Source organism: Corvus cornix, chromosome 1A, assembly GCF_000738735.6.
Source record: "Corvus cornix cornix isolate S_Up_H32 chromosome 1A, ASM73873v5, whole genome shotgun sequence".
NCBI lineage: Eukaryota > Metazoa > Chordata > Aves > Passeriformes > Corvidae > Corvus > Corvus cornix.
In genome coordinates, this window is record NC_047057.1 from 57,849,585 (window position 1) to 57,876,219 (window position 26,635).

The following is a 26,635-nucleotide window of genomic DNA, read 5'->3' on the forward strand; positions in this document are numbered from 1 at the left end:
CCTGTATCTTCTAGCCCCACAGAAGTTTAAAGACTGTTTGCAAGAGTGACTCCATGTAGTTGCAGAAATCACGGGCATGGTTCTTCCCAGGTCATCACTTAAACCCTGAATTCTGGGTCAGTGGTGTGAAGCCTAAGCCCAGGCAGAAAGTGGAAGAAAGGAAGAAAGCAAGCAAGCAAGGAAGAAATGAAAAGAAAGGAAGTGAAAAACAACAATATGGATAATATTGCCTTGGGTTACATCTCTTTGACTACTACCTCCACTGTAAAAGCTTTGAGGAGAAACTGGAAGTTGGTTCAGCCTTCCAGCTGGAGATTCCTATTGCATCGAGCACATCCCCAGGCAGCCTCTTCATCAAACTGAGCCCCACTGCACACCCTGGAGCAACACCCACTGCACTTGACCAAGGTTGAATATCTAGATCCCATGAGAATCTCTAGTGAATTGTAAGAAATAATAAAAATTTAAAAGTAAATGTAATAAAAAAGCTTCAGTTTTTCAGCCAGAAAACCCCCACATAATTATATACATGCAGAACTCTTTTATTAGGAACAGTAGGGTTTTTAAAATGGTGTATCGGGGTGGAAAAACCTGTATCTCAAAATGCAGTAGTATGCAAGCTAATTATCATTATGGAAAGATCTTTGCTTTTCCCCCACTGCCAACATAAAACACTTTCCTCTTACTCTGCCTCCAGAACTTCCAGTAACAAATACAGAAAAACTCCTAAATATCTGTTAATTAATTGAAAACATTGTTTGTAAAGACAAGGTTTTTGGGGGTTTATTTGTGTTTTGGTCTTGCAAGGCTTTATCTACTGAACAGAACAAAAAAAAGTTACTGACCTTTTCAGAGCCAAGATTTCATATTTTGCTCCTGTGGTAGAAAAGGTATAAAGCAGCAAATGAAAAGTGTAACTAGAAAGCAGAGACTGAATAAACACTAACAAAAAAACATTCTCTGCCAATGGAGACAACAATTTCAGTGGTGATTGGGTACCAACAAAGCCTTCAGTAACTCGGGGTACCCAGTAAGGATGAAGATATTTTTGTGTAAAAGATACTCTGTGTGTACCCATATTTATATTTAATCTCATTTGACCACAAATGCAATAATCTTTCTTCAGAAATGCTCCCAGTGAAGATTTTATAAGAGGCTTGTGTTTTACTACAAGATTACAGCGGGTTTTTTTCTTCCATTTGGGTTACACTGGAGACAATTATTACCAGCTAAGAAAAACAGAGAGGATCTCATGTAGGTGACTTCCCATATCACCATAAAAGATAATAATGGACAAAAACCTAGATTACTACTTTGTGAGAAGGTTTAATCCTGAACATGAAGAGTTCAGTTTGCAAATTCTCTGTTCTCAGTGAAAATCAGGTGTTGCTTCATCATCTACAAGGCAAGGGAGGATGTGAGTGTCTCTGTCTGTGCAAGGGTGACTATCATGCATGTGAGTATTATTTACAAGTCTATCCTGTTCAAGGCCAGAGGGATGATGAAGTGCAAACAGGCTTTTAACCTCAGCTGTACCAGTGCACCAGATGAGCTCTGGGGTCTCAAAGTGGCTTTGTGCTGCTAGCAGATACTTGTCTGCAGACATCTCACCCCACTCACCTCTGGCGGTCCTCCTTCCATCCACACACTCACCTAATGAATGACCATTCCAAAAAGTTTGGAGCACCAAAGCGGTAGCCAAACTTGGGGTCTCTTCTGCATGAAGTCCTCTCCATTCATGTACTCCATACATAACAAGCAAAAAAGAGGCCATGTAATATCAGAGATGGCCTTCTAAAACCCATTCCAGCCAAAAAGAATGGGTGTAAAAGCTCTGTGCCTGTTTATAGCTCAGTCAGCATCTGAGGACAGAGGTGGGAAGGACATGAGAAATCCAGAACTGTGTCTCCTGCACGATGGAGCTTAGGGAAGCTAACCATGACTTGACACACTCCTCAAGCAGCTCACGTTTACTGACAGGATCAGATATCTCACATGGAAGTACAAGAGCATCTTGAAACTCTCTCACTGTTCAGTAACCTAAAAATGTAACTAACTGCTAAGCAGCATATTAAAAAGGAATTAAAATTTTTCTTTTGTAATTAAACAATGGTGAATACTTGGTCTCCTTTCCAAGGATAGGATTTCGGTTTCTCAGTCCATTAGTGGTTTGAAGAATGTACTGTCAGTTTTCATACCTTATAATACTTAATTTTCCTCCAAACAACTTCAGAAGCCTATATCAATCACCTCATCTTGTAAAAAATGTGAAGCATCTCCCTCTTTTGGCAGTGACTGATGGAATTGTTTTCATAGAGTAATTAATTAATTATTCTAGGATTTTAAATAATAGTTGGACACAGAAACAAAACCAGAAAAATGATATGGAAAACAAAGTAAATTTAGGAAAAAAGGACAATGAAGGAACTAAAAGAAAGGAAAAGAAATTAACATACAATGAGTATTACCTGAATTTCTGCATAATTATATTTAGCTCATTAATATAATGTAGCTTCTTTGTTCTACTCTTGAGTCTTAATCATCTCTCACCAAACACACACACATTAAAGTCACTGTTAAACACCTGAGCATGACAGGGCTGGGAATAAGGGCTTGCCACTGCTTATGATATGTGTGTCATGATAGTGTCATTAAAAAAAAAAAAGCCAAATTCTTCATCTGTAATAATCCATCATTGTGTCAATATCACACAGGTTGAAATAAATGTTTACTGAAACAAGCTGCTTAAAGGAACTGGAAAGTGCCAGGAAACTGGGACAGACAGGCTTTGGTGTGCACAAACCAAAGAAATGTTTTCTGCTAGAGTCACTTTCTGGTAGACTTCCCTCTACAGACTAAAACTTTTTCTGAATTTACAGATCTGTTTGTGTGTCAAGCAACACCTACAGCCAAGGAAAATTAGTACTATAAAGAGATACCATGAAGCACTTAGAATTAATTTAAGAAACTCCAGAAACGGTTTCCACAACCAAATGAGGACACCATGTGTCTGTGTATTAGTTTATTTAATTCTTTATCGCCACTAAGAGCAAGTAAATTATGCTGATACAATTGGTAAACATATACATTCGCTAGAGCCCCCCACAATCCCACAGAGCTAAGGGAAACATTAAGGGATGTTACAGGATTAATGCTTTCATTCTACAATATGGATATATGGCTTTCATACAAGTTTTAAAAAATTGAAAAGGTAACACACTGCTAGCTTACAAAATCAATATACAAACTGGAAAATAAAGGAAAAGGAACAGGAAAAGAAAGTAACCCATGAGAAGATATATAGCACTGGTTTAATAGATATATACAGAATTAGAAATCCACTGAACATGAGATTCAGGCTTTAAATTGTTATTGTGACTTTCATTTCTCCTTTCAGTTTAACACTCAAACTATAAGAATTCAGATGGTTTCTCTCTTACTTTTAGTTTTCCATCTTATTTTACCCATTTTCCTCAGTTTTTATTGGCAGAGCAAAAGACTTTTTCTGCCTATGTTTTTATGTTCACACCTAACTGAAGCAGTTTGTCCACTTTGAAGCTTTGAACAAAACCCTTGCAATGTACTTGGTGTGACAGAAGAGAACATCACTGTGATAGTAAGTCCTTTTGGCCATTTCATTAGCATGTGTTTTGCATTTCCCTTGGACACAGCTATCCGTAAACTGAAGCGCTGGCAAGTGGGAAGAAATCTAGCTCTTCATCCTACTTGTGTATCCTCACTTAAATAACAACACAGGACAAAAAGCTCTTTCATTTCACCCACAGCCTGAAAACGTGGCAGCGCTGGTTGGGATTCGCATTTAGAGTTATGCATGCACCTTCCTAGAGTTTTGCTTCCCCATATGTGTATGTACATTTATCTATGCAGTATGCACGTGTGTGTATTTAGAGAGCTGCTGTCTCTGATGCTGATATCTGCATTAGGTGAATTCTAGCTCTAAGCTGCAGCCTGTCTGTGCTTCAGATCACCTCAGCAACCACAACACACTCTGGACTATCACAGCCATTTCCTTCAGCTGTAGAAGTCTAGAGGAACTACATAATTATAACATGGGGAGTGCAATGAACGATCTAATGAGAAAAATTAAATAATGTCTTGTTGCCAGGTAGATTAGAGTGAGGGCATTCAAACAGCAAAATTAATTGAATGAAATTGGCTGTGGGTAAGACAGTCCTGCAGAGGCTATCCATTTTCCTAGCTTTCCATCACTGAATTCAGGGTTAAAGGTTTTGTACAGTCTTTAACTTTCAGTGACCTGCTGAAACTGGAATACTTGTGAGCCTCTGTTTTATCTCATCAATAAATCCACTCACTGGACATGTTTTCAGTTTTGTTGCAGGTTTTGTTCGTCATCGTGGATTTTTTAAGAAAGGAGTAAAATCTGTAGGTACAGGTTTTTTTCATACACAACTCACTCAAAGCCAAGTGATTTAAAGGCTAGGAGATACTTACAGAGTTCTTTAGACATCTGGGACTCCATAACACCCCATATTGAAATGGCAAACTGCAGAAAGGGCTAAAGGTTTGTACAAACCCATCAATGAGATAATAATATTTGAATTCTCACGTTTTCCCAGATTTTTGCTCCATTCAGAGTGATGAGGCCACAAGGCAGATGGCCATTTGTGAAGAGTAGCAGAAAGGGACCATTAGGAAAATTATCAGATATCAGCATTGTTTAGTTTTGGTCCAAAAGCAAAGTTTGATGCTGCTACGAATGAGACTACCTACATCTTCTCCAACTGCAAACAGCCATGGGTGGAAGAGGCTCTCTCCATGCTCTACACCTGCTCAGGCAAGTCTTTCACTATCCCTGAAACTCTATGCATGATGGTAATTTGATGATAAAAGAAGACAGTGGTAAAGGATACAGCTTCTTGCCACTATTTGTCTAGTTAGGGTGTTTTTCTGTTTTCTGGGTTTTTTTTGTTTGAAGGCAGACATTCCTGCATCAACGTCTCTAATTTTTGAGATGATCATTTGATCGTTTCTGTTCCCTGGGAAGCCTTGACCAGGTTGAGTTATGAGGAAAGTTTTACCAGCAATCCACCCTCCCAGCAAATCCAGGGACTCCCTAGCTCATTATCACGCTTCCTTGTTCATTGTCATATAGTGATTAACAAGTTGCTACTGTGTCTTTTAGTTTCAGAAGGACAAAGCTGGAGGAACTTGATGGTATGAGCTTCCTGGGGCTGTTTTGCAACAATCCAGGAAGAAATGGAGAATACAGTCTCAAGGATGAGGAAAGATCAGCAACACCCACAGAAGTTCAACTGAGAGGTAGAGTTCCTTAGCAGAATTGACAGAAAACCTATGAACACCACAAAAATTATGGATAGGCGTGGGAAGGCAGGCAACAGGTATAATCTGTGTCTGCAAAGGAGAGAACTCAGCCTCAACTTCATAGAAGTGCTGTCCTTGAGAATTAAAATGGATTGAATACAAGACACCTACCCCCACTGACATACTGCTCCCCCTTCTGATTAGGATTTGGGAGACATGAAAGCCTGCTGTGTCATATCAAAATGGCGTACACCTCACCAATATATTGCTTTAGAAAAGGGGTGAGTTTACATTGTTAATGTTGCTGCAGTTCCTAGACTGAGGGAAAATCAGGTCGTTGTCCCATCCTCAACACTCACATTAGCCTATATACTATTGTCTCCTTTTGACTTTGCCTCCAGTTGAACACTTTCTTTTGAGGCTGGAGTAAGACTTTACTTTCCTGCAACACTTTATATTGGATTAGTTTTCATTAAGGCACAAATCAGGGAAAGCACAAAAACAAATGTGCCAACCAGTAGCTCTGCCTTCCGCACTTAAGGAGCATGCAAAAGAAGTTTTGTATAAAATTTTCCTGACTTCCTATCTGTCTCTTCTTGACCAAGTCTCCAAAGCTGCCTGTTGATACATTTTATAATTGTTATTCTTTAATTTCTTCTAACTTTTCTCCTTTGAAAAACAGTTCAAGCCCAGAATGTCATTATGGAAATAGAAGATGAAAATCAGTAAATTACAATTTAGTACCTACCTGCATGTACAACAAACATTTTCCCTTCCTGGAGCCTTGCCCAGAAGTTTTGCTGCACCTAATAGACTGTTAAATAGGCCAGGCTGACAAGCAATGATTCTCATTCACCATGGGCATTTCTGCCAGAAGACACATCTAAGTCAGAAAATGTCCCAATCCTCAAATACTCTTTTAAATCAAGATATAGACGGGCCTAACTGAAAGACACATTGCCTCAGCTTACTTAGAGAAACAGAAGTGAGATATACCCAAATATATTTAGGTTTAAGCTGACTGGAATCCAGAGTCTGGATGCAGATTCATCCTTAGCTGATGTTCAGCAACTCACCATCTCTTTTCTAAGAGGTTTAAGTGCTCAGAAAAAGGCTGTCATTTGGGGGATTTTTATCATCTCCCCATACTCCATTACAGCTGTAGCAAATGAAGATGTAAACCACTCCTCGAGAGGGACATTCATGAAACAAATTTCTGTCAGTTAAACTAGGTAAGTAGCACATCTATGCTAAGTCATTTTTCATTGCAATAGGATAGCACCAAGAGGGTAAACACGTTTTTCATCTGAAGTAGCTGCTCCCACAGCACTGTCAGACAAGTTCGCCCTCCCAAAGCAGGAAGGGTAGAAGATTAGAAAACAAGTAAGGAGAAGTTTCAAAATGACTGAAGTAGAAACTGCTCAAGATGGGTGGGAAGAGGTTTTGTTCAGAATCGTGCCTTTTGCTTTCTTGATAATGTCACCAGTGAAACAAGGGCTCCTGTTAGGTACTGGGTACTTCCTTTTAGAGCTGACCTGACTGACTTAATCTTCCTCTGTGTTCTGCCATGAATTACTTTATCATCTCCTGAATAGCCAGAGCTTCCACTGAATGTTTTCTTCTGGCTTATTGGAAATTTTCTTCATTTTAAGTCTATTTTAAGTTAAGTTTTTGTAGTAACCATTACTCCAATTGCTGTCAACAATACAATGCCAATACAGATCCGAACGTATGTGGCTGAGTAGTACATAAGAAATGTTCTCCTATTTCACACCCTTTGCTGCATTTTCCTCTGGTCCTAACATGATATATTTTGTTTCCTTGTTTTCTGTAAACTCTCTCCCTGAGGGCCCTATGCCACCACAGGAACTCGACTGGCTTCCTTCAAAATCTATTAGGAATGTTCCTTTAACAAGCCAGATGGGCAGTTAAATGAAAGGACCATAAGGTACCAGAGGAAACACAGGGGAATTCATTTTTTTTATACTCACGGAGATGGAAATAAGAAGTCACATCTAAGGTTTGCTAAAGGATAGTCAAAGTGTTGGTCTCAGCATCATTCCCATTTCCTGCCAGCTCCCTATGAAACATGGACTAGATTAACCAGTGTGAGACAGTGGTGCAACAGTGTTTGCACTCAAAGCTAAACCACTTTAAGTGAACTGATGCAGCATTTAGACAGACAAACCTTTGGTGAGTGAAAAAGTTCCTTTCCCCCTTTGCTTTCAATCAGACCTACCAAACCATTAGTTTAAGTCTGAGGCACAAGCACAGGTAGACCTGATTAGACCATGAACAAACCAAATAGCACCCAGAACCACCTAAATATGAGCATTTACGATTTTAGATTTGGTCATTGCACATCCACCGTACGTGGGGGACATTTTTAACTCTACCACGGACTCAGGTATGTCTAACAGCATAGTCAAAATAACAACAACATCAACACAGACTGCAAAACACACCCAAGGAGTCTGGGAAATAATTGTGAGGCTAGTCTACCTTAAGCTATGTGCAGGCTTGGCTAGCTGGCTTCAGGAGTGTTTGGGAACAGAAGGACTTGCCTCACCGTGAGTCCAGATCAGCCATACCCTCCAGGTGAGAAAATAGAGGGCAAGCTCTGCAACTGTTACAATTTCTTTTTGCATAGAAAAGGGAGTGATGTTAGTATGAAAAAAAAGAGACTCTGCTTGTCTGCAAGCTAATCCCAAGAGAGAAATGTGATTTACTCCGATGAACACAACCTGCTGCAGCTTCACTGAAGTCAGTGGGTACCATGCAGGAGAGTACAAAGGAGGCTATTCCTCTTGACCAGCAGGCAAGCCTCCAGCCTGCACAAGTGGCAAAGCTTATTTCTTGCTGTTGAAATTTAAGATTTAGAATTCAGAAGCAATGATTTTGAACTTAATTTGGGCACTGAAATCCCTTATGTTTCCTCTAAAAATTTTGGTCTGCTTGTTGTCAGGTTGTTAAACAACCCTTTGCCTTGAGACAGACCAGCCATTTGTCAGATCTTTTTTATACCTTGTGACTTCTCTCAGGACTCAGAATCATTTAAATTACATTAAAAATGAACAAACTAAAAAGCAGCTGGTTATAACTTTTCTTTTTTTTTCCCCCTGCAGACCATATTAAAAAAAAAATCACAACTATTTTTATGTTGACTGAGCTTTTTCCAAGGTCTTTTTGCTTATATAAAAATGGAAGAAAGCAAAAGGTACTGGTTTTATATTTCCCTTCTGTTTTACTAAAAGATAAACCAAAAATAATTTCATTCCTATTGGTTTCAGGTCCCACAAATTGTCCCTTTTTTGGTCAAAAATATGAACTACGTCTGGTGGTTTCCAAACAGATTTCTCCTTTTATTTCCCACCAGACATACTATTTTTTAACCAGCTATAATTAAAATCAACAGGAATATTGCCACTGATACAAAAGGGAGCTGGGTCAGGCAGAATCACAACAATTTCAACTAGATCTTTTATAAAAAGGATTTTCTCCCTTCTATCAAAATGAACAAATAAAATACAGCATTTTTCAGCTTTTATAGGTAAAATGGAGGACACTACCATCCACCAACACTGATATGCTGAAAAGTGGAAAGTTTTGTCATCATTCCACTTTGAAAAATCATTGCTAGAAGACCATGAAAAATTAGGACTCTTTCATGTCCAATTGTGGAAAGATTTTAGATTTACTGCCAATGTTCAAAATATGGTTAAGGAAAGGAGTGTTACTGGTTTTTACCTGTAGATGGTGACATTTTGAAATGAACATTAAGCACACATCCAAGAAAAATCCGTACTTGTAAATACTCAACAAAATGCCCCCATCCTTTCCTTAAACATTCGATTTCATACAGTTATGCAGATGTGATCAGAAATTAAGAAGCAGGCCTCAATTTTTCAGATATAAGGTCCCAATCTTAAATATAAATGCATCCAGCCAGAGTGCTATGTTCACACAGGGTACCACTGGCTTCAGCAGAGCTCCACACAGGCTCAGGTTCTGCTTGCATGGACTAATTACCGGATTGAGACCTATGGCAAGACTTGACAAAAAAAAAATTTTAAAAACCTCTATATTGTTCAATATACAATAGACATAATTTTCTAAATGAGTTTGGAGTCCTTTATTACAGGCCTCTAAAAATTGTTGTTAGGGTTATACATTAAAAATACTAAAGTAATAAAAAAAAAGGATTTTTTTTTTCTGTGTTTGCTTTTTTCTTCTATGGTACCATTAAGCTATAAATAATTTTAGGATAAAATGCCTAAGTATAAATGAAACTGTTAACTGATCATGTTTGCTGATGTCCCTTTCTCACATTGCCCAAGTTGACTCCATTAATCCAGCATCTTTTCTTGTTTCTTGCCTTCCTTTTTCTTCTTCTTGGATTCTGTCAAGACAGAACAATAACAATAAAAAATTAGTGTCTAGCAGGCACTGCAATAAATTTCATTTAACACCCGTGTAAGTTCCCCCTTTTTTTTTTTTTTCTCCATGCACATAAGAATTGTTTCCTCATTTTGAGCAAAGAAAGGGAAAAGAGAAGGAAAAGAAGAAAAATAACAGGAAAGGCCAAGGCAGTAGAGAAGATGGAAAGGGAGTTGCATGTTCCGTTCAGAACCCTCCCTATCTGAGGAGCTGACCCTGTTTGGCATGCAAAGCATTGTGTCAGGAACTTGCTTGGAAAATAAGAAAACAGCAGGCATCTCCTGGAGAAACCGGGTCACAGCTCAGTGGAGAGCTGGAAGAAAGCGTTGCACACACTACCCACACATATACCCTTCCCCTGCTTCCTTTCTGTCTCATTGTTAGTCTTTGGCTTTCTCTGAATGTGCCAGCAGCTCCAGAGCATGGGGAGAAAGCTCTCTTGTTTCTTCAGCTCCTCCACTGCCAACCCTTCCCCCTTCCCCTGGGACAGACACCTATGTGCACTCGGGAAGCAATGGAAGCTTGGCCTGGGGTCATGGGAGCACGGCCTGTCCAGCCAGCTGGGACTGATGAAATGATCAAAGGACTAAGGAGCACCTGCTTCTCTAATTAATTTGGGATAAATAAGGGAACGATGTGAAGGTACAAGTGAAAATTTATGTCTTGTACTACCACCTGCCGTAGCTTTCACTGTACTGAAGGGTAGTGTGGTATTCTACAGGTAAAAGAAATTCACAGAGGGACCTAAAAATTAAAACAAATTATGAGGATTAGGTAGTTTTCTGTCACATATCACCTTGTAATAGGGAAAATAATGAGCAACTCCTTACTGGTATCAGCACAAAACAGCAAAACAGGTACCACAGAGACATGGAAACAGAGCTTCTGTGAAGCATCTGTCCTGCAACCAAAACAGCAAGCAAGCAGACCCAGGTTTGCCTTAACCCAGATTTCATTAACAAAACCAAGCAAAGCTATCACAGAATCATAGACTATGCTGAGTTGGAAGGGACCCAGAAAGATCACTGAGTCCACCTCCTGGCCCTGCACAGGGCCACCCAAAAAAATCACACCATGTTGCCTGAGAGCACTTCTTGAACTCCGCCAATCTTGCTGCCATGAACACTACCTCTGGTTAAATAACAACTATCACCTTGAATGAGAAGAAAAGCACTTGGCCCTTAGGGTGGTACTGTTCTTTGTGAATATGATTCTTTTCCCTCTGACTCATTTACACAACATAGTCAGTCCAGGAATCACCAATTGTGGTAAAAACATTTTGTTTTTATTAAAACCAAGGCAACTATACCAACATCTTTCAGGTATGGATAGGGCCAAGTACCTCCAGCAGAAGGCAAACTTAGACTATCACATTTCTCTGATGGTTGTTTTTCCTCTTTCCGAGTGTTTCAAACTAAAATTTTTTCTTCACCTATTACAACAAGACAAAAATTGTTTCCAATAATCCTTTAGTCAAAGCAAAGTAAAATACTTGTTTAGTCATATAATCTACTCTAAAATCTCTTTCCCTTAAAAATTTGCTTAACTTTCAAAGGGATAATAATTTAAAAGAAGAAGTAATTTGTTTTCATTTGAAAATTAATTTTTGCCCCCTGCCTTTGCATGTGTCTGTGTGTGTGCTTGCATGTGTATCTGACTGGGTAGTCTGGAGCTATTCACAAAATTTGACACTATTTCATAACCTGTCATTCGAGAAAGTAATCTTTCATTCAGTTAGTATCTAATTTGCTTTCAGCTAAAGTTTCCCCCCCCCACAAATTTCCTGTATCCCCCCTCAACCTCTCTTTCCCACATCTTCCACTTCCTCTAATTTTGCTTCTCTATAAAACTGACCCTCCTGGACTCTCTATTGATTGCACTCTCCCTCATACTTTGTACTCCCCACACAACACCACTTTCTCCGAAAGAAACAGTGACATTTTATCAATCAGACCAGCACTGGAATCTGTGAAATTCATTTAGACCCAGCACAAGCAGAAGGGCACTATGCAGACTTTGACCAAATTTACTGCACGCAAAGGAGACATATAAATGCAGGCAGACTGCTAACAGGACACTGCTGAAGAGTTTGTGCAGCTCATGGTAGGAATGAGATCACCACCAGGAGAAAACTTCAGTCTGGAGTTGTGTGAATGCACCAGGTCCCCATCCTCACTTGACTTGAGGTACCAGACAACCCACTGTTTATCCATTTGCACTTAATCCCTGTGGGTCCACATCTCTTCCTTTCTCAATTCTTCCCTGCTGTCTACCTTGTGGTAATTTGCACATCATCCAAACTGCCAAACCCATCTACCTACAAAGACAAGTGACTCTGCTTTGGGCCTCAGTGGAGTAAAACTGTCATGTGCTAGATGTAATTCCTCCCTCATTAAAAGTACCCACACCACCACGGCTTCATCTTTCCAACAGGTAATCTGTATTGATGCACAGCATATTTGCTCCATGAAATGGCATGCATACACAGAATTGTGGAAATATTAAAAAAAAAAGGAAAAAAAGAAAACTGCTCAAATATTTCCCAGCCCTTAGGCTCTTTTAAAATTCCTACCACAGACACCAGTACCCATGTGCTGACCCATGAAAATGTTGATGTTCATACACCTATGTACAAGTCTGTTCACAGCTACACTCTACCTGTTTTGATTATGCTCAGGGTACAGACTGATGGTATGCCCGTGGCTAACAACATATAAAGTTGCTTTAAGATGCACTTTGCTCATGTTTTTTAATTTCTCAACCTACTCTTTGCATTTGTGCCATTCAGGCTTTTATCGTCCTCACCTCTGTTCCCCCTATGCTACTATTTCCACTTCTATGACATGCTATTGGGTCAGCTCACACAGCCACACTGGGAACCACATCAACCTGCCACTGCTACCCTCCCCAGAGTAACCAGGCGTGACCAAAAGGGTCACCATGCTCCAAAGCTGGCCAGCTGAGAGTACAATGCCAGTTATCTGCCAGCTCAACAGGCCCACACTCCAGCATCAGCTGTAGCCAGCTGCAGGTTAAGTGAGGGAAAGATTCCCTACACACACTGTGTCCAACAGTCGCCTTCAGTTTCCTGTTCTGTACATGAAAATTATCAAAATTCAGTTCAGGTTAGCACAGATCGGATGTTGAGACCTTTGGTTCAGCCCTTTCCTACCAGGCATCTTAATGCAGTCCCATCAGAAATTACAGTGACCCACTAAGCAGTCCCATGGAGACAGCCTTTATCATGGGGAAGCCACTGAGCTGATTCCACATCTGACCACTGGTGCTGCAAACACTCACCACTGAGCCAGAAGGAAGCAGGAAAAGCTGCCCAGTGAACAGGGACTACCCTGAGCAAACCCGGCCATCTGCAGGCGCTTTGGGCCTACAGCAGCCTCCTTCACCTCACCCACCCCACTGAGCGCAGTATTTCCACAGGCAGAGCCATGGCTCTGTGCACCAGCTGTCCTTTGCCTTCAGGGAACGTGTTTGCTGCAGACAAGTGCTACCAAAAATATAGGGAGACACTACAGTAAAACCACTCACCCAGATGAAACTCAGGTTCTCACCAGCCCACACAGAATTTTCATCTGAATCTACTCACTGCCCTATTTGCTTTCAAGTTGGGTGGCTCAGTTGTGCCAGACACCAGTTGGAGGCATCTTTATGACCTATCTATGCTAGAATCCAGGATCCAGAGAGACAAGAGCAAAACAAAAGGCAAGATGATAATCCTGGATTTCAGAAGAGCAGACTTTGGTCAGTTCAGGGACCTGCTCAGCCAGGCTAAGTATCCTGGACCAGGGCACAGGCAAAGAGCAAATTCCAAATGCCTGGTAGTCCCTGCAGTGTGCAACAACCAAGCATTGCACAGCCACTCTGCTCCCCCTGGAACCCATGCACTTCCAGCAAGATTAAAAAAAAGCAGCCCTGCAGGAGCAAAGTGTGTCAATGCACAGACACTGAATTATCTAATCATTCATCACCAGAATAGCCCTATGAATTGTTGCAAACCTTAGACATACTCATAGGATTAAAAACTGTGTGGTCATGGATAAGCACTGGACTCACTTCTGTGGGCCCATGATGGCCAGTAACAAAGATTCCAGTCAGGGTCTTACTGAGTAAAGAAATTAATTTGATTAGCAGAACTTTCTCTATGCAATTTGGAATTGCAGCAGTCCTCTTTAAACAGCCATCTTTATTCCAGAACCTCATTCTTACCACGCAAGCAGCAAATGAAAGTAATTTAGTTGAACAGGAGCCACACACCATTTGAAGCCACTCTTAATGTATAAGGCACAAAAGGGAGGTATAATTACATCTTAATGGAAGTCAAGCTTTGTAAGCCAAGATTTGCAGGTATTTATTTTCATTTGTTGAAAAGAAGGTAACAATTCACTCATGGCACTGCTGAACTCCTGTGCATAGAAGTCGAGCAGTGTCCCCAAAAGCAATATAAATCATTCAAAATAGCAAAAACTGTGCTGATGGAAGGTTAGAGTAAAAAAAATTCCACATCAGATGTTTAGGATACAATTTTCCCAGGACCTAGCACTCAGTCCTACTAAGCTCAGAGGAAGGCATGTTTTAGAAAGGCTTCTCTACCTCTCACTAGAGCAAATTTCCCAAAGCACCAAGTTGCTATGGTGGTAAAGGGCAATGATGCCATGGTGTGCAGGGAGCTTCTGAATTTTGGGGATGAAATGCCAATGCCTGTGGAATGGAGAAGTCTTTACTTTGGTAAAATCAAGGATTTTATACCTTGGCAAAAAAAAAAATCTCACCTTAAAGAGATTCACACTCCTCTCTAGGAACAGAAACTGTATTATCTTGTGATTTCCATGACTGTAAAAACAAATCCCTGGATTTCCAAAGACCGTTTAAACGTGGTATTTCTTTTTCTTGTAGAGAAAGAGAACTTTTCATGGCTATCTAAATCCTTTTCTTCCTATTTTCCTGTAATATATACAGCATTTATGTATTCCAAATGTTTAAGAAGGAAAAACTGTATTATGATAGAAACTTTGTTCCATAATGAATTCTTCTGTAAAGCCTCTTTGAGAAACACAGTTCTACTGGACAGGGAAAAAAAGCAATAATCCACCATGTGAACAGCAGCAGAAGGCACCTCTCCAATCCATCAATCACCTTGATGTGACTTTTACTTCATTAATAGATTACAATTGATTATATGCCTTATGTTTTAGCCTGTGCTCCTTAACAGCTTTCTCCAGTTATCTGTGTTCCTCAATTTCTTCACACTTGTGCTTAATCCTCTCCATTAGGTTTTGTTCTGCTTCTCACTTTGCTAAAGTTTTGTTTTGGATAGACTTTGATTTGTTCCCAGTTGAACAAAAGATGGACTTGGTTTAAACCTAAAGGGTGCAGCTGCCCCACTAAAGTCAGAAAGTCATGCTGCAAAGTGTGTTATGAATGGGAAATAGCCAGATTTATGTTTGTAACAAACACTAACATATGTGAAAAAGGAATGGAACTAAGTCACCACTCACAGAAAGTGTGTTAATAATTTTTCTTTCTCACTGGAATTTCAAGAAGAAATAAATGTAAGGGAAAAATAATCCAATTTGTTCTAAAATGAGCCACAAAACCTGAAACTATCTTAGACAGTCAGAAGCCAATTCTTGAATCTGACATATAGATGTAAGACCTTTAAAACCTTTCCTTTAACATCTTTACTTAAACTAGACAGGAATTACAGGGAGCTTTTATTTATGAGATAATTTGCTGAAACCAAGGATTTTCATCAGAAAGGTTTCCCTTTGATGATTTTCTTCCTTCAAATATCTGGGAGAAAAAGTTTCAAAATTGCCTATGCACAGGCACTCAAAAGACCACAAAGACACCCGCAATTTCTGATTTTGCTAGATGGCCTAACAGCCTGAAGGCAAAGAACATGAAAGTTTCATCTCATTTTCTTTACATCTATGTTAGCCCTTAAGATGTTAGATATTAAGAGTAAGTATTCAGAAGATTGCAATGGATAAACTTTTCAAACCAAGGCTGTTTTGCAGCTGGAGTCTTCTAAAGGGGTCTGGCTAACTGATTTCCAGAAGTAGTTCACTTTGTGCTGCAGTCGGCTTCTTCTCATCCACCTCGGGTACATTTCCACTGCTGCTGCTGTAGGGTAGGGACCTTCTCACTGTTCTTCATCATGCTATGTGCTCAGCACAAGAGGGACACAGTCCCAGCTGGCTCTTCAGCCCCCTCTCTGTGTACAGACATCTATGCCGTACACAAGATCCCTCTTAATGCCAGCAAGACAGGTGCAGGCACAGACTGATACATTTAGGGCTTACTCTCTGCATTCACATGTCTGCAGGAGACTGCTGGAAACAGAGAGCATTAATAATCCATTGGGACTTTAGTATATACCTATACAGCAAAAAGATCACACATGTCAAACTGAGATCTGTATTATATGCAAGTATATAAATATATATATATTATATAAAATGTTATTTAGCAGAAAGTTATTTGTGGTACAATGTGAATAGAGAACCTATTTTATTCAGTTAGCTCTTGAAAAACAGGCACATGCCCTTCTCAGCTGTGCTTCCTGCATCTGCCCTAGATGAGCTCTACCCTCAGGGCACAGGACACTGGTTTGGCTTTGATCAGTGCTTCAGACTCTGCAGAGTTGCCTGCAAAAGTTTTGCAGTAAGCACAGATAGAAGGAAAGATAGAGAAATGGCAATGTGAAAAATGAGATGGAGGGATAAAGAAGGGAAAAAAAAAACCAAAAAAACCCGAAAACTTGAAAGGAAAGGAAGTGAAGAAATAGAAAAGGAAAAGGCCAGAATGGAAGGAACAAGGCTTTCTCTCTGTGTCACTGCTGGGAACAGTAATGTGGGTAAACATTTGCTGATGGCATACCTTTTATCACAGCAAATCCCATAGCTTAAGGCATTTTCATGGCTCAAGGGCACTAACTAATGCCAAGGAGGCTGGGCTGCTTTCACAAGCCAGGAAAATGAGACAATGAGCACCTAACAGAATTGACACACACAAGACTATTTCAGCTTTCGCCCACAAAGGCCTGCATTTAACCCTAAAAGAAACACCCGCAGGTGCAACACGGTTAAATGAGAATTTGTCAAATCCAGTTCTTCATCTTTTGGGGCAGCATAGAAAAAAAAAAAAAAAAAGTCTGAAATACAAACCAGGGGGTCAGAAAAACATGGAGATTTAGGTTTCAATGAAACATCCCAATGTTTTTCTTTTCAAAAACACCCATAAAAGCTGCAGAACAATAAAAAATTGAAAAATATTTCGTTTAAAAAAATTTTTTTTTCTTCCTCTCCTACATGCATTTCCTTCTCCCTGGAATGAGATTGATATTATCAATCAGATTGATAATATGCTATGATCTGACAAGGCATTCAAATTATTTATCCAAACAGGAAAATTTTTCAAAGGTACAAAAGCAGTCTCAAGGGAAACTACAGTGCAAAGCCTCCAAGAAACCTAAGGAAATGGAACCAGAAAAAACACCATTAAAAGACATCCAAACTTTATTAGTTATGGGCTACACTGGCAGCTTATAAGCAGCTTGAGGCTGGTCCACACTGTAAGCACCATTGTGTTTTGTTTTTCTTATATAGCTTATTCTCATTCCCACTGAAATTGAGAAACATCATATTTCCTCCTGTTATGGCAGCAAGGAGCCAAATGACAGAGATCTGTCTCAGAGCCTAAAGTTTCCAGTGAGTTTCACTTCATCCTGAAACACAAGCCTTGTCCTCAGACTAGCACAGGGCACTGGGAAACACAACCAAGCATTTAGTACCCAGTCTCGCCCCTCTGGACCACTGTTTCTCCTCTTGGTTTTCACATTTCCCAGCACCATAAGGCATAAATTATTCATGGCAAAACTGCTTCTCACAATGTTTATGCAGTGCTTAGTACAATGGCGCCCTTTTTCAGCTGGGGCCTCTGGGCACTCATGCAATACAAATAATCATGATGATAGCAACAATAATAACAGCCAGCTATGCTGTTCCCACTGGGCAAACACTTCCAGTGTCCTGTCCCACAGAGCTCAGATCACTGTATTTCACTACAGGCTCCTGGTCAGTGCCAGGGGCCATTCTTCAATAAACCTGTCTCACCCTTTAGAACAGAAAAAAACCTCCCAATTTTGCCTTTCAGGTTTTGCTTTAACTATCACAGCTGTTTCCTAATATGAGAAAATCCCTCATTTTTATAACTAATTAGTTTGAGCAGATTCTATTATTCTGCCTCCTGTAATACTAATTATTACACTAGCTGCATGCCTGCACGACTAATGAGTTACATTAGAGATGGGGAATACTAAAACCTACAGAGGGAGATACAGCATGACTGCGAAGCCAAAACAGGAGACACCAGCATCTTTCAAACAAAAGAAACTTGCAGCCCTAACAAGTCATTTCCTCTCACTCTGTGTCCCCTCCAGCTGCTCTTTGTGCTGTTGCACAAAGGCAAGGTTGAGGGAGGGCAGCCCAGAAAAAGCAACTTGTCCAACATGCAAAATGAAGTGGTCCAATTTCATCAGTGCAGCACCCAGTTTGTCTGAGGAGCAAATATCAGAAGAGCAAGTCACTCATACCCCACTGTCAGCTCCTTGCAACAACCAGCAGTCAAGTCATCCTGCCAAAGCTGGTCAGTCTGTTCTGGCAGTGCACTCCAAGTAAGACGTTCTCCCTACAGGTAGGAATCTGTCACTGGAGTGCTCAAAAACCACAGGTTGTTTTCTTTTCCTGCTACCAAAGTAAAGACAGGGATACACCTGCCCATTAACACAAGCTCATCTCTATGATTTGACACCAAGCTCCCTAAGAAAACCCCAGGTAAAATGGTGTTTAACACTGATGGAAGTCCACTGGATTACCGACGTCAAAACCAAAGACCTTAATTAAAGGCTGCAGTTCAGACACTCACCTTGAAGTCAACTGTCACATTCTGATAATTTTATTTGCAGACCATGATAAAAGGGAGCAGCAGCTACTAGCTGCATGCCTGGACCTGCCACTGATACTTAGTCAATTTGGGAGATCATTTAGCCTTTCTGACTTTCAGTTACTACTTTCCTTTTAATTAGACTTCCTAAGCTCCAAGGAGTGATAGCAGGATTAGCTAATTGCTGCCTGTAAAGATATAAAGATAAAAGAAACCAGGTGGGGTGGATTATTTATACTTAACTCTGAAGTAAAACTCTTCAAATTATATGAAATGATTAAAATACAGAGTGCAGTCTGTCATCCACTGCAGTAGCACTCACACTGCACCAAACACAGGGAATTGTACTGACACCTTGCTATGCTCTCAAATGCTAAACCTGATCCAAATCATACAGAAGAGATTACAGCTATTAACAACTCAGTTAGGTCTAGCCTTCATGTGGGAAATCTTTCCAAAACACTGCATGTTGGAGTATGTGATCTTTGGTTGGCACCCCAATTACTAAAGACAACAGTGGTGTGAGCAGTGTTAATGTTTGCCAACCTCAGCACACAGTTTTGCTGTGTGGCAAGGACTGAGCTGAGGCATGACAAAGTAACTCATAGATGTGATATACTGTAAATTGATCAAGAGTTGGGAAGGGAGATTTATTAAAAAGAACTAAATATAGCCAGGTGAAAAAGTTATCAGAAAGGAGCATAACTCAAAAAAATGAAGGGTACATTGCAGAAAGGGCAGGCAAACTGCTTATTCTACTTAACTTTATCTTAATCAGAAGAATAAATATCTGAAAGTACAACAGTTATGGGGAGAGGGAGAGAGAGAGAAAGAATGAGACTGACAAAAAGAGTGTAAAAAGAAAAAGTCTATCAGGCAACCCAGCTCAATGAAAATAAATTCCTCGTCTCTTAGCAGTTAAAGCAAAATGTTTCCTCAATCTTGACAATACCCCATTCTTCTGCTTTCTGGCTGGCTGGAACCTGAACAAGCATCAGTCAAGTCTGGGTGGGTGTGAAGTACTAGACCAGATGGAGGATGTCGGAAGCATTTTGTGCTCCTCAGCACAAGCTGGCCATTAGAGCAGCCACTTGACAGAAGTGCCCCAGTCTGTCACATCTGTCAGGAGAGTTTAGGGAGACCTTCAGCAACAGCAGCCTTGCAGACACTGATTACAATATGCAATTGTGTGTGCTAGAGGAGAGGTGCCTGCCTCCACTGGGATTTCATGATAAAAATTATCATTTCATCCTTTCCAGACTTTGGGACAGGCTTTCTCATGACCGCATTTGTGGACTAAATGCACAACAAATCGTGGTGCCTGGGACATCATTGTTATGTTGCTGACAATCTCTCTGTCTAAATGCACAATATTCAAGGAGGAAAGATGTTTTTCATCCTGTGATACCTACACTTTAGCCCAGCAGCCCAGGACCAAGCTACTGTCTTCCAGTCTGAGAACATGTGAGCAAAGCTATGGAGAAAAGAGCTTGTCAGGAAGCCAGATAAAATTAAAATTCCTGGTTCATCATCTGCTCTCACCCTTAAATATAGTTGTAATCCATAAGACAGCTGCTGAGAAGTAAAAAGTACTGACACAGAGCAGTTGCTAAGAAGCAAATATTTATTTTTTTAGTTTCCAAAATAATGAAGACTGCTTAAAAAATATTTTAAGGCTTTTCTGTGAATGCTTACTAACTATAAAACAAATCCATAGGAACACTTAGGTCTCCAGTTTATGAAGAAGGCATTGACTCTCAAACTTTGTGAGGATCTCCTGCTTTAACTTAGTGCAAGTTTTGTCAGAGATCATAGAAGTTCCTGGAAAACCAAACTATACTTGCTATCAACAAATCTGTAAAATTATAAACCCTGTGATATTTTTGCAAGTATAATTTTCCTTTGTGTTAAGAACAGATCCAACGCCTATGAACAGCCGTCATTTTAGAAACCGTTAAGTGAGAGGGGAGAGACTCATCCTATCAGCAAAGCTGCCATGTGTTGATGAGCTGGAAAGGTGGGTAAGCAACAGTAGAGCAGCATCTACAGTTAAGATCAATCAATTTGCATTTTCCTCAAAGAACAGACAAGGTGAGGAGGAACTTCAGACACCATATCACATGGAGGAAACATGTCAGGTGAAATTTGACACACAACACTTCATTGGTCAGGCTTAGACAAGATAACCTGTCTTACCCACACAGTTTCTGGGGTTCTTAACTAATCACATTAATTTTTTTTTTTTTAAATTAGGGAGAATTTCGAAGGTACTCCCCATGCAATAGGTGATCAAAATTAAAATTCTTTTTAGCTAATTTAGTGGGTCTAATGAGCAATAAAGGTAGTATTACAACAACATTTTCTTCTTTCAACACACACCTGTAGAGGACATGCTTAGAATACTGCTTAAAATCCAGTCTCTTCATCACAAAAGCTGTTTTGCAATAATAGAAGGAATTTAGCTAAGTCCAGCAGTTGAGTATTCTTATTGTGGGTAAATTCTTACACAAATACTTAAGTCAGAAGTTTTAGCTTTAAAAGATGGCGAGTGACAAAAAAAGTAAAAGAAAATATATAAAACTACCATTGATTGGAGAAACTAAATAGGGGCTTTTACTGACCTTATTTACAATATGACATCAAAAGGAAAGCTGATGTAATGGAGAGGTTACAAACACAACCTAACAGAAAAAAAATTTCACCTCACTGCAAAGGGGGTTAGTCTGGAAAAATCACAAAAACAACACTTTTTTCTGAATATACAGGTATTTTTCAGTGCAATATTCTCTGTCAGTTCACACCTGCTTTTGGTGCTCTCAGCCTGTTGCTGTCAGAGATGCGCTCTTGATGCACACACCAGTCAGAAAGGAAACCATTCACAGTAAAACACATTCCTGGGACTGCTAAGCCCCTGACAGACTGCTCTGCTGCCAGAGCACCCAAATGCCAGAAAGCCCCTGCCCTGCTACTCCAGGCAATCCTGGGAGGAATGGAAAGCCCTTGACCAGCATTCAGATATCTAGCTGAATTTCAGCATAGACCTTTTGCAACACTGCCTCAGATAATAACCTGCTGCTTCCAAATAATGCATCATGGGCTTTTTCTGGTATAGTCTTGAGGCGCTGATGCAAAGTTAGGGGTGAAAAAGGAGCCTAACATATAACTGTATACCATTTGAAGGGCTCAGGCCATAATCCAGTTCTTACTTCTCATATCCAAAGAAGGAAACTCATTAAGATTCTAGCTACAGAATGAATACAGTGTAATTCTTTTCCTTTATCTAGTTGTGGGTTAGTACTTACCTCCAACCTCTACTTTCCTTCACCTCAGGAAGAAAACAAACACTCATTCCAGCCAACATGCCAGCACTCCGATTTTTAAGTCAGAAATAAAGTTCAGTGGGGCAAAACTTTTCACACAGTACTAATCTGCTTGACCTAATTTCTTCCTCTAGATCCTCCTACTGGTGCCAACACACTGTCCAGTGTAGCTCCCATGTAGTTATACCCACAGATCTGCAATATGGACTTAGCTCAGAGCCCCGGCAGGCTGTGTGTGTGTGACTCCCATGCCTGCTGCTGCTACTAATGCCAAGAGCAGATGAATGAGCAGGTGGCACACAGGAAGATGCCATGAGATTTCTAACGCAAATCAGGAGAGCAGAACTTCTGCCCACAGTTATTATGATTAAAAACCTACATTTGTACCTATTTCTCTTTTTGCATTCCTTCAAATCAAAGGAACTCAGGTCTCCTAATTAAGTCAAACCCCATAACTTTGCTGCAGTCAGTCCCAATCCAAGTTTCAGTCTCAGCTGTAACTCACTCCTAGAATCTAGAATTGGTTAAAGTTGACTCCAATCCAGCAATTTCTCAAGCTCTGCCTTTAAAACTGTAACTTGAAGATGAGCCTGTACCACCCAAGAGCACTGCTCTCATAAAACAATGCTGCATCAATGCTCTGCTTTGTCTCCCTCTCCCCCTGTTCTGACAGCCATTGACAGAATATGGATATATGACTCAGTGGAAGCAGGACAAGGCAGAGGCTCCAGGGGCAGAGGCTTTCTGGCAGCACAACAGGAAGCCTCATTCAGTAAACTCTTAGATGCTACTTAGGCATTGAAACTCAGAAGGGAAAAAAAAAAAAACAAACCACCAAAAAAGCCTATCAAAACAACCCAAACCCCGAAAACATGAAAAAAACCTCCTGCCCCCCCAAACTGCTACACAATAAAATCGCACACCTCAAAGCCCTTCCCATCCAATCGCTTCAATCCCTAAATGATGTTTATTGTTGCCAGCTCAACCAATCCAGGTGGTCTCTGAAAATCTAGTTGTAATTTTGCTGCTCCACAGCCTGTCACTATCTACACAGGTTCTAGGCTCGTCTGGTAACTCCATGGACAGTGTGCAAGGAAAGCCAGTCACAGCCACACTGACTGCAAAGCAGATGGGTGCATGCACTAACACAAAGTGCCTGCAACTGCTCTGCTGGTCTTAAGTAAACAATGTCAGGGTAGCATAGCTTTTATAGTCTACTTAAAACACACTACTTTTGTATCTCAAACAAGATCTCACAGTTTTAGCTCCCACTGTAAATCATCCTATACACATAACACCTGCTACTCCAACAAAAGAGTGCATTAAAAGGCACAAATTATTACAAAGAAAATAAGTTTTCCTAAGGGCCACCTGGAAACACAAATGCAGGGCATATGTCTTTCTGTGTGCTAGGAATTAAACTGCCAGTCAAAAATACGACATATACATTCTGTACTATCCTTCCTGCTATGTTTGAATAAAGAATAAACAACCCCAAGGGTGAACAACATTTTCATATTTCAGTGTTCAGTGAGAAGAATATCCTTTCAATGCTACTTGTCCAGAAGGAAAGCAGTCCTTTTTCCAACTAGCCATTATTCAATACCAAACAAAACCTATATAAAAGATGACTTTATCGAGGGGTATATTTTCATGCTATTATTATTATTCTGTTCCCATCAACAAGTGAGTTATGAAAAGAATCTTTACTCTGGAAGTCTAGTTGTGTAAGCAAACTGGTAACAGTACAGGTGGTCTAAAGTTAAAATTGGAGCTCTAATCTTCAGCTTACTTTTCAAGTGTGAGACAGCCTTGACTATCCAGCTCAAGAATATTCCCTGCCTGAGCACTGAGAGACAGGAGCAGTGCAGAGATGAGGAAAGGCCATGAAAGTGCAATACCCTGTAAAACTGAGCTCTCACTGAAGAGGACAAGACATCCCAAACCCAATGATTTAAATGAACTATCATGCAGTTTCAGCAAATGGAATTTACCTTGAGGTTTGGGTTTGGTAAGCTTCCCACAGGGCTTTGAGATTGTGACAGTCTTCTGGCAGTCAGCGTTATGCAGGGCTCTCTTTAGGTTCCCAGTTCGAGTCTTCAAGGCCGTGTTCAAGTCACATTCTCCCCAGGCCTGGAACTGGTATTTGCACTCCGCTGCAGCAAGGAAATAAAAGGCAAAATTTAAAACACAATGACTGAGTGTGAAATCCAAAATGTTGTGAGTCTACTAGGATATCACAGGCAGTTGGTACTCACAGACAAAAAGACGTACAGCTGAGGAAAAGAATCCCAAGAAAACTTTAAAGATTGTTTGCAGTGGTAATTGCAGTCTCCCCCCTCCCCAATGTTTTAAAATTTAATCCTTGTGCTTTTGCATGGATATCGCATTTTTGTCATATAAAGAAAAATGCATTCAGCTGTGAATATAAACAATTAAAAAAAAAGAAAAAGAAAGAAACGGCAGCGAGAAATGTCATTTACATTCTGTATGGCTGTTTCTCCATTTGTGTGATGCCAGAGGTTACCAAATAAGGCTTGAACAGTTTCTAGAATGTACGTGCAACCATAAACTTCTTAAGTCTGAAACTGTAGCACTGATTGTGTTGGTAAGGTCACAATAACTTCAAAATCATGCAAGCTGCTTACCAGAAAAAAAGCCAAGATTGCAAGAGTAATCAAATCAGTTAATTCTGTGATTCTGTAAAAAAAATTTGAGTTTTGGGCAGACATCTTGTCCAGGACAGATCTGACGTATCTTCCCAAACTGTTACATATGAGCCTTATGAACTGAATGATAAAAATGAAATACACGGGTCTTCACTCACTCCTTTCACTGCACACACAGGCATGCTCCACATCACACACTGTAAAGCCTGTGATAGCCATGGCAGAGGATCACAGCTGGGAACCTGCAATACTGCCCTACACAGGGCTGAACACCACCCAGAGCAGATCTCAGCATGCTGGAAGGCTGAGTTTACAACAAGTAGGTTATAAGTACTCCCTGCAGAGGAGCTCTGAGGAAGCTGCCTTCTGATGCCTTGCGTGTTCTAGTCCTGATGAACCTGAAGCACAGGACTAACCCCTTCGCCAAGACATTTGCAGAACTAAGCAGAAAATACAGGCTTCCTGCTCCATACTTAAAATGAAAGCTGAAGTAAATCCCTTAAGAGGGTGATGCTGACCTCCAAATTGCTTCTTCCAGTTGCAGGGAATCTTACACTTCTGAGTCTTGGTGGTTTGTTTGCACTCGGCGCCAGTGCGAGTGCCCTCACGCGTCCCCAGGCCACAGTCACCACTGGTAGGCACACAGACGCTCCACTGCCATTCCCCACAGTCAGACTTCTTCGCCTTTTTCTCTGGATGGAGACAAGGAACCAAGCAAGAGAAGTGGTCAGTACCCAGTGCATATGGAGATGTTCTCTAAACTGAATCAAAGTAACAGCACCTGGAAGGGTGAATAAGCAATAATTTGTAACACAATTGGGTTAAAAGCAAAAGGTCTGACATTGTCTTCTCAGTTCTGCAGAGACAAGTCAGCCCCTTTGAGTCCAATGATGATCATTGGATCATCACTCAAACTCAGCCCCACTGACATGTTTACTAGTCCTCCTGGATATTCTCAAGTGGATTCTCATCTTCAGAAATCTAAAAACCCACAAGTATCTCTGACCAAAACATGCAGGAGGGCTCTCACTCAGAAAGGACACTCCCCTGTCTCCAGTATATCCTCAGTTCCAGCTGAAGCACTGTACACCAAACAATGAGAAATGTATGTGCTGACGTTGTGTATCACAGGATTTGAGCACCTTCAGGGAACAGCTGGGGGATGCTAACTTTTGATTTGCTATACCATGTCACATTTTATATCAGAATATGAACAAAACTTCAAAGGCAAAGGAGCTACACGGAGAAGTGTATTCAAAGTGCTGTTAATTCAGGTGGGTTTGTTGCTCAGGGACAAATGTAAGGATCATGATTTTATTTAGATCCTTAAGCCCAAGTCTTATGAGAAAAGACAGCAATGTTATCAGACCCAAGGGCTCACAAATATAATTACTTAGGCCCCTAAAATATCACAACATACTTAAATACTAAATATACTTATAAAAAATTATTTTTCTTCTAGGTCTTGCATGTTTATGCTACCCTTTTCTCATTATTTCCACAAAGTTAAAATGGTTAAAAAGTTCCTTTCTTTTTACTGGGAACACTAATTCTGATAGATTTGCAGTTCATATTATCTGGTGTATAAGTAGCCTGAAAATAATAAGACCTTAAGAAAAGCACCAAAAAATATGTTTTTTAAAAAATGTCAAAACTAAGTTTGACAGATATGAATTTTCCACCCCAGGCTGGCTTCTCCTATAATGAGGTCTGAGTTCATCACTGACAGAAGGCAAGTACTGCTGAATGTCTGGCTGTCTGTGCAACAGCGAGTTAGTACAATTCTTTGTCAGGGGATTTCCACATCACACAGCATCAGTGTAGCACTGTCATTTATAACACTGAACGAGTGATATAACTGCTCTTTCACCACTCCTGTTTGCTTCTCCCTAAGTCAAGCATGAAACTACTCACGGAGCACATTTTAAGCTGCTTTGCAATATG

General features: G+C 40.3%; 1 protein-coding gene across 1 annotated transcript in view; it reads right to left on the reverse strand.

Annotated features, from left to right (window-relative positions):
- Window positions 1–2,994: 2,994 nt before the first annotated feature.
- Window positions 2,995–26,635, reverse strand: part of PTN (pleiotrophin) — a 75,671-nt gene continuing 52,030 nt past the window's right edge. Inside the window, exons 3-5 of the mRNA XM_039570796.1 lie at window positions 25,210–25,383; window positions 24,017–24,178; window positions 2,995–9,703 (exon numbers count right to left, since the gene is read on the reverse strand). Of these exons, the coding sequence (XP_039426730.1) occupies window positions 9,651–9,703; window positions 24,017–24,178; window positions 25,210–25,383 (389 nt within the window). The 3' untranslated portion in view covers window positions 2,995–9,650. The remainder of the gene's footprint in view (window positions 9,704–24,016; window positions 24,179–25,209; window positions 25,384–26,635) is intronic.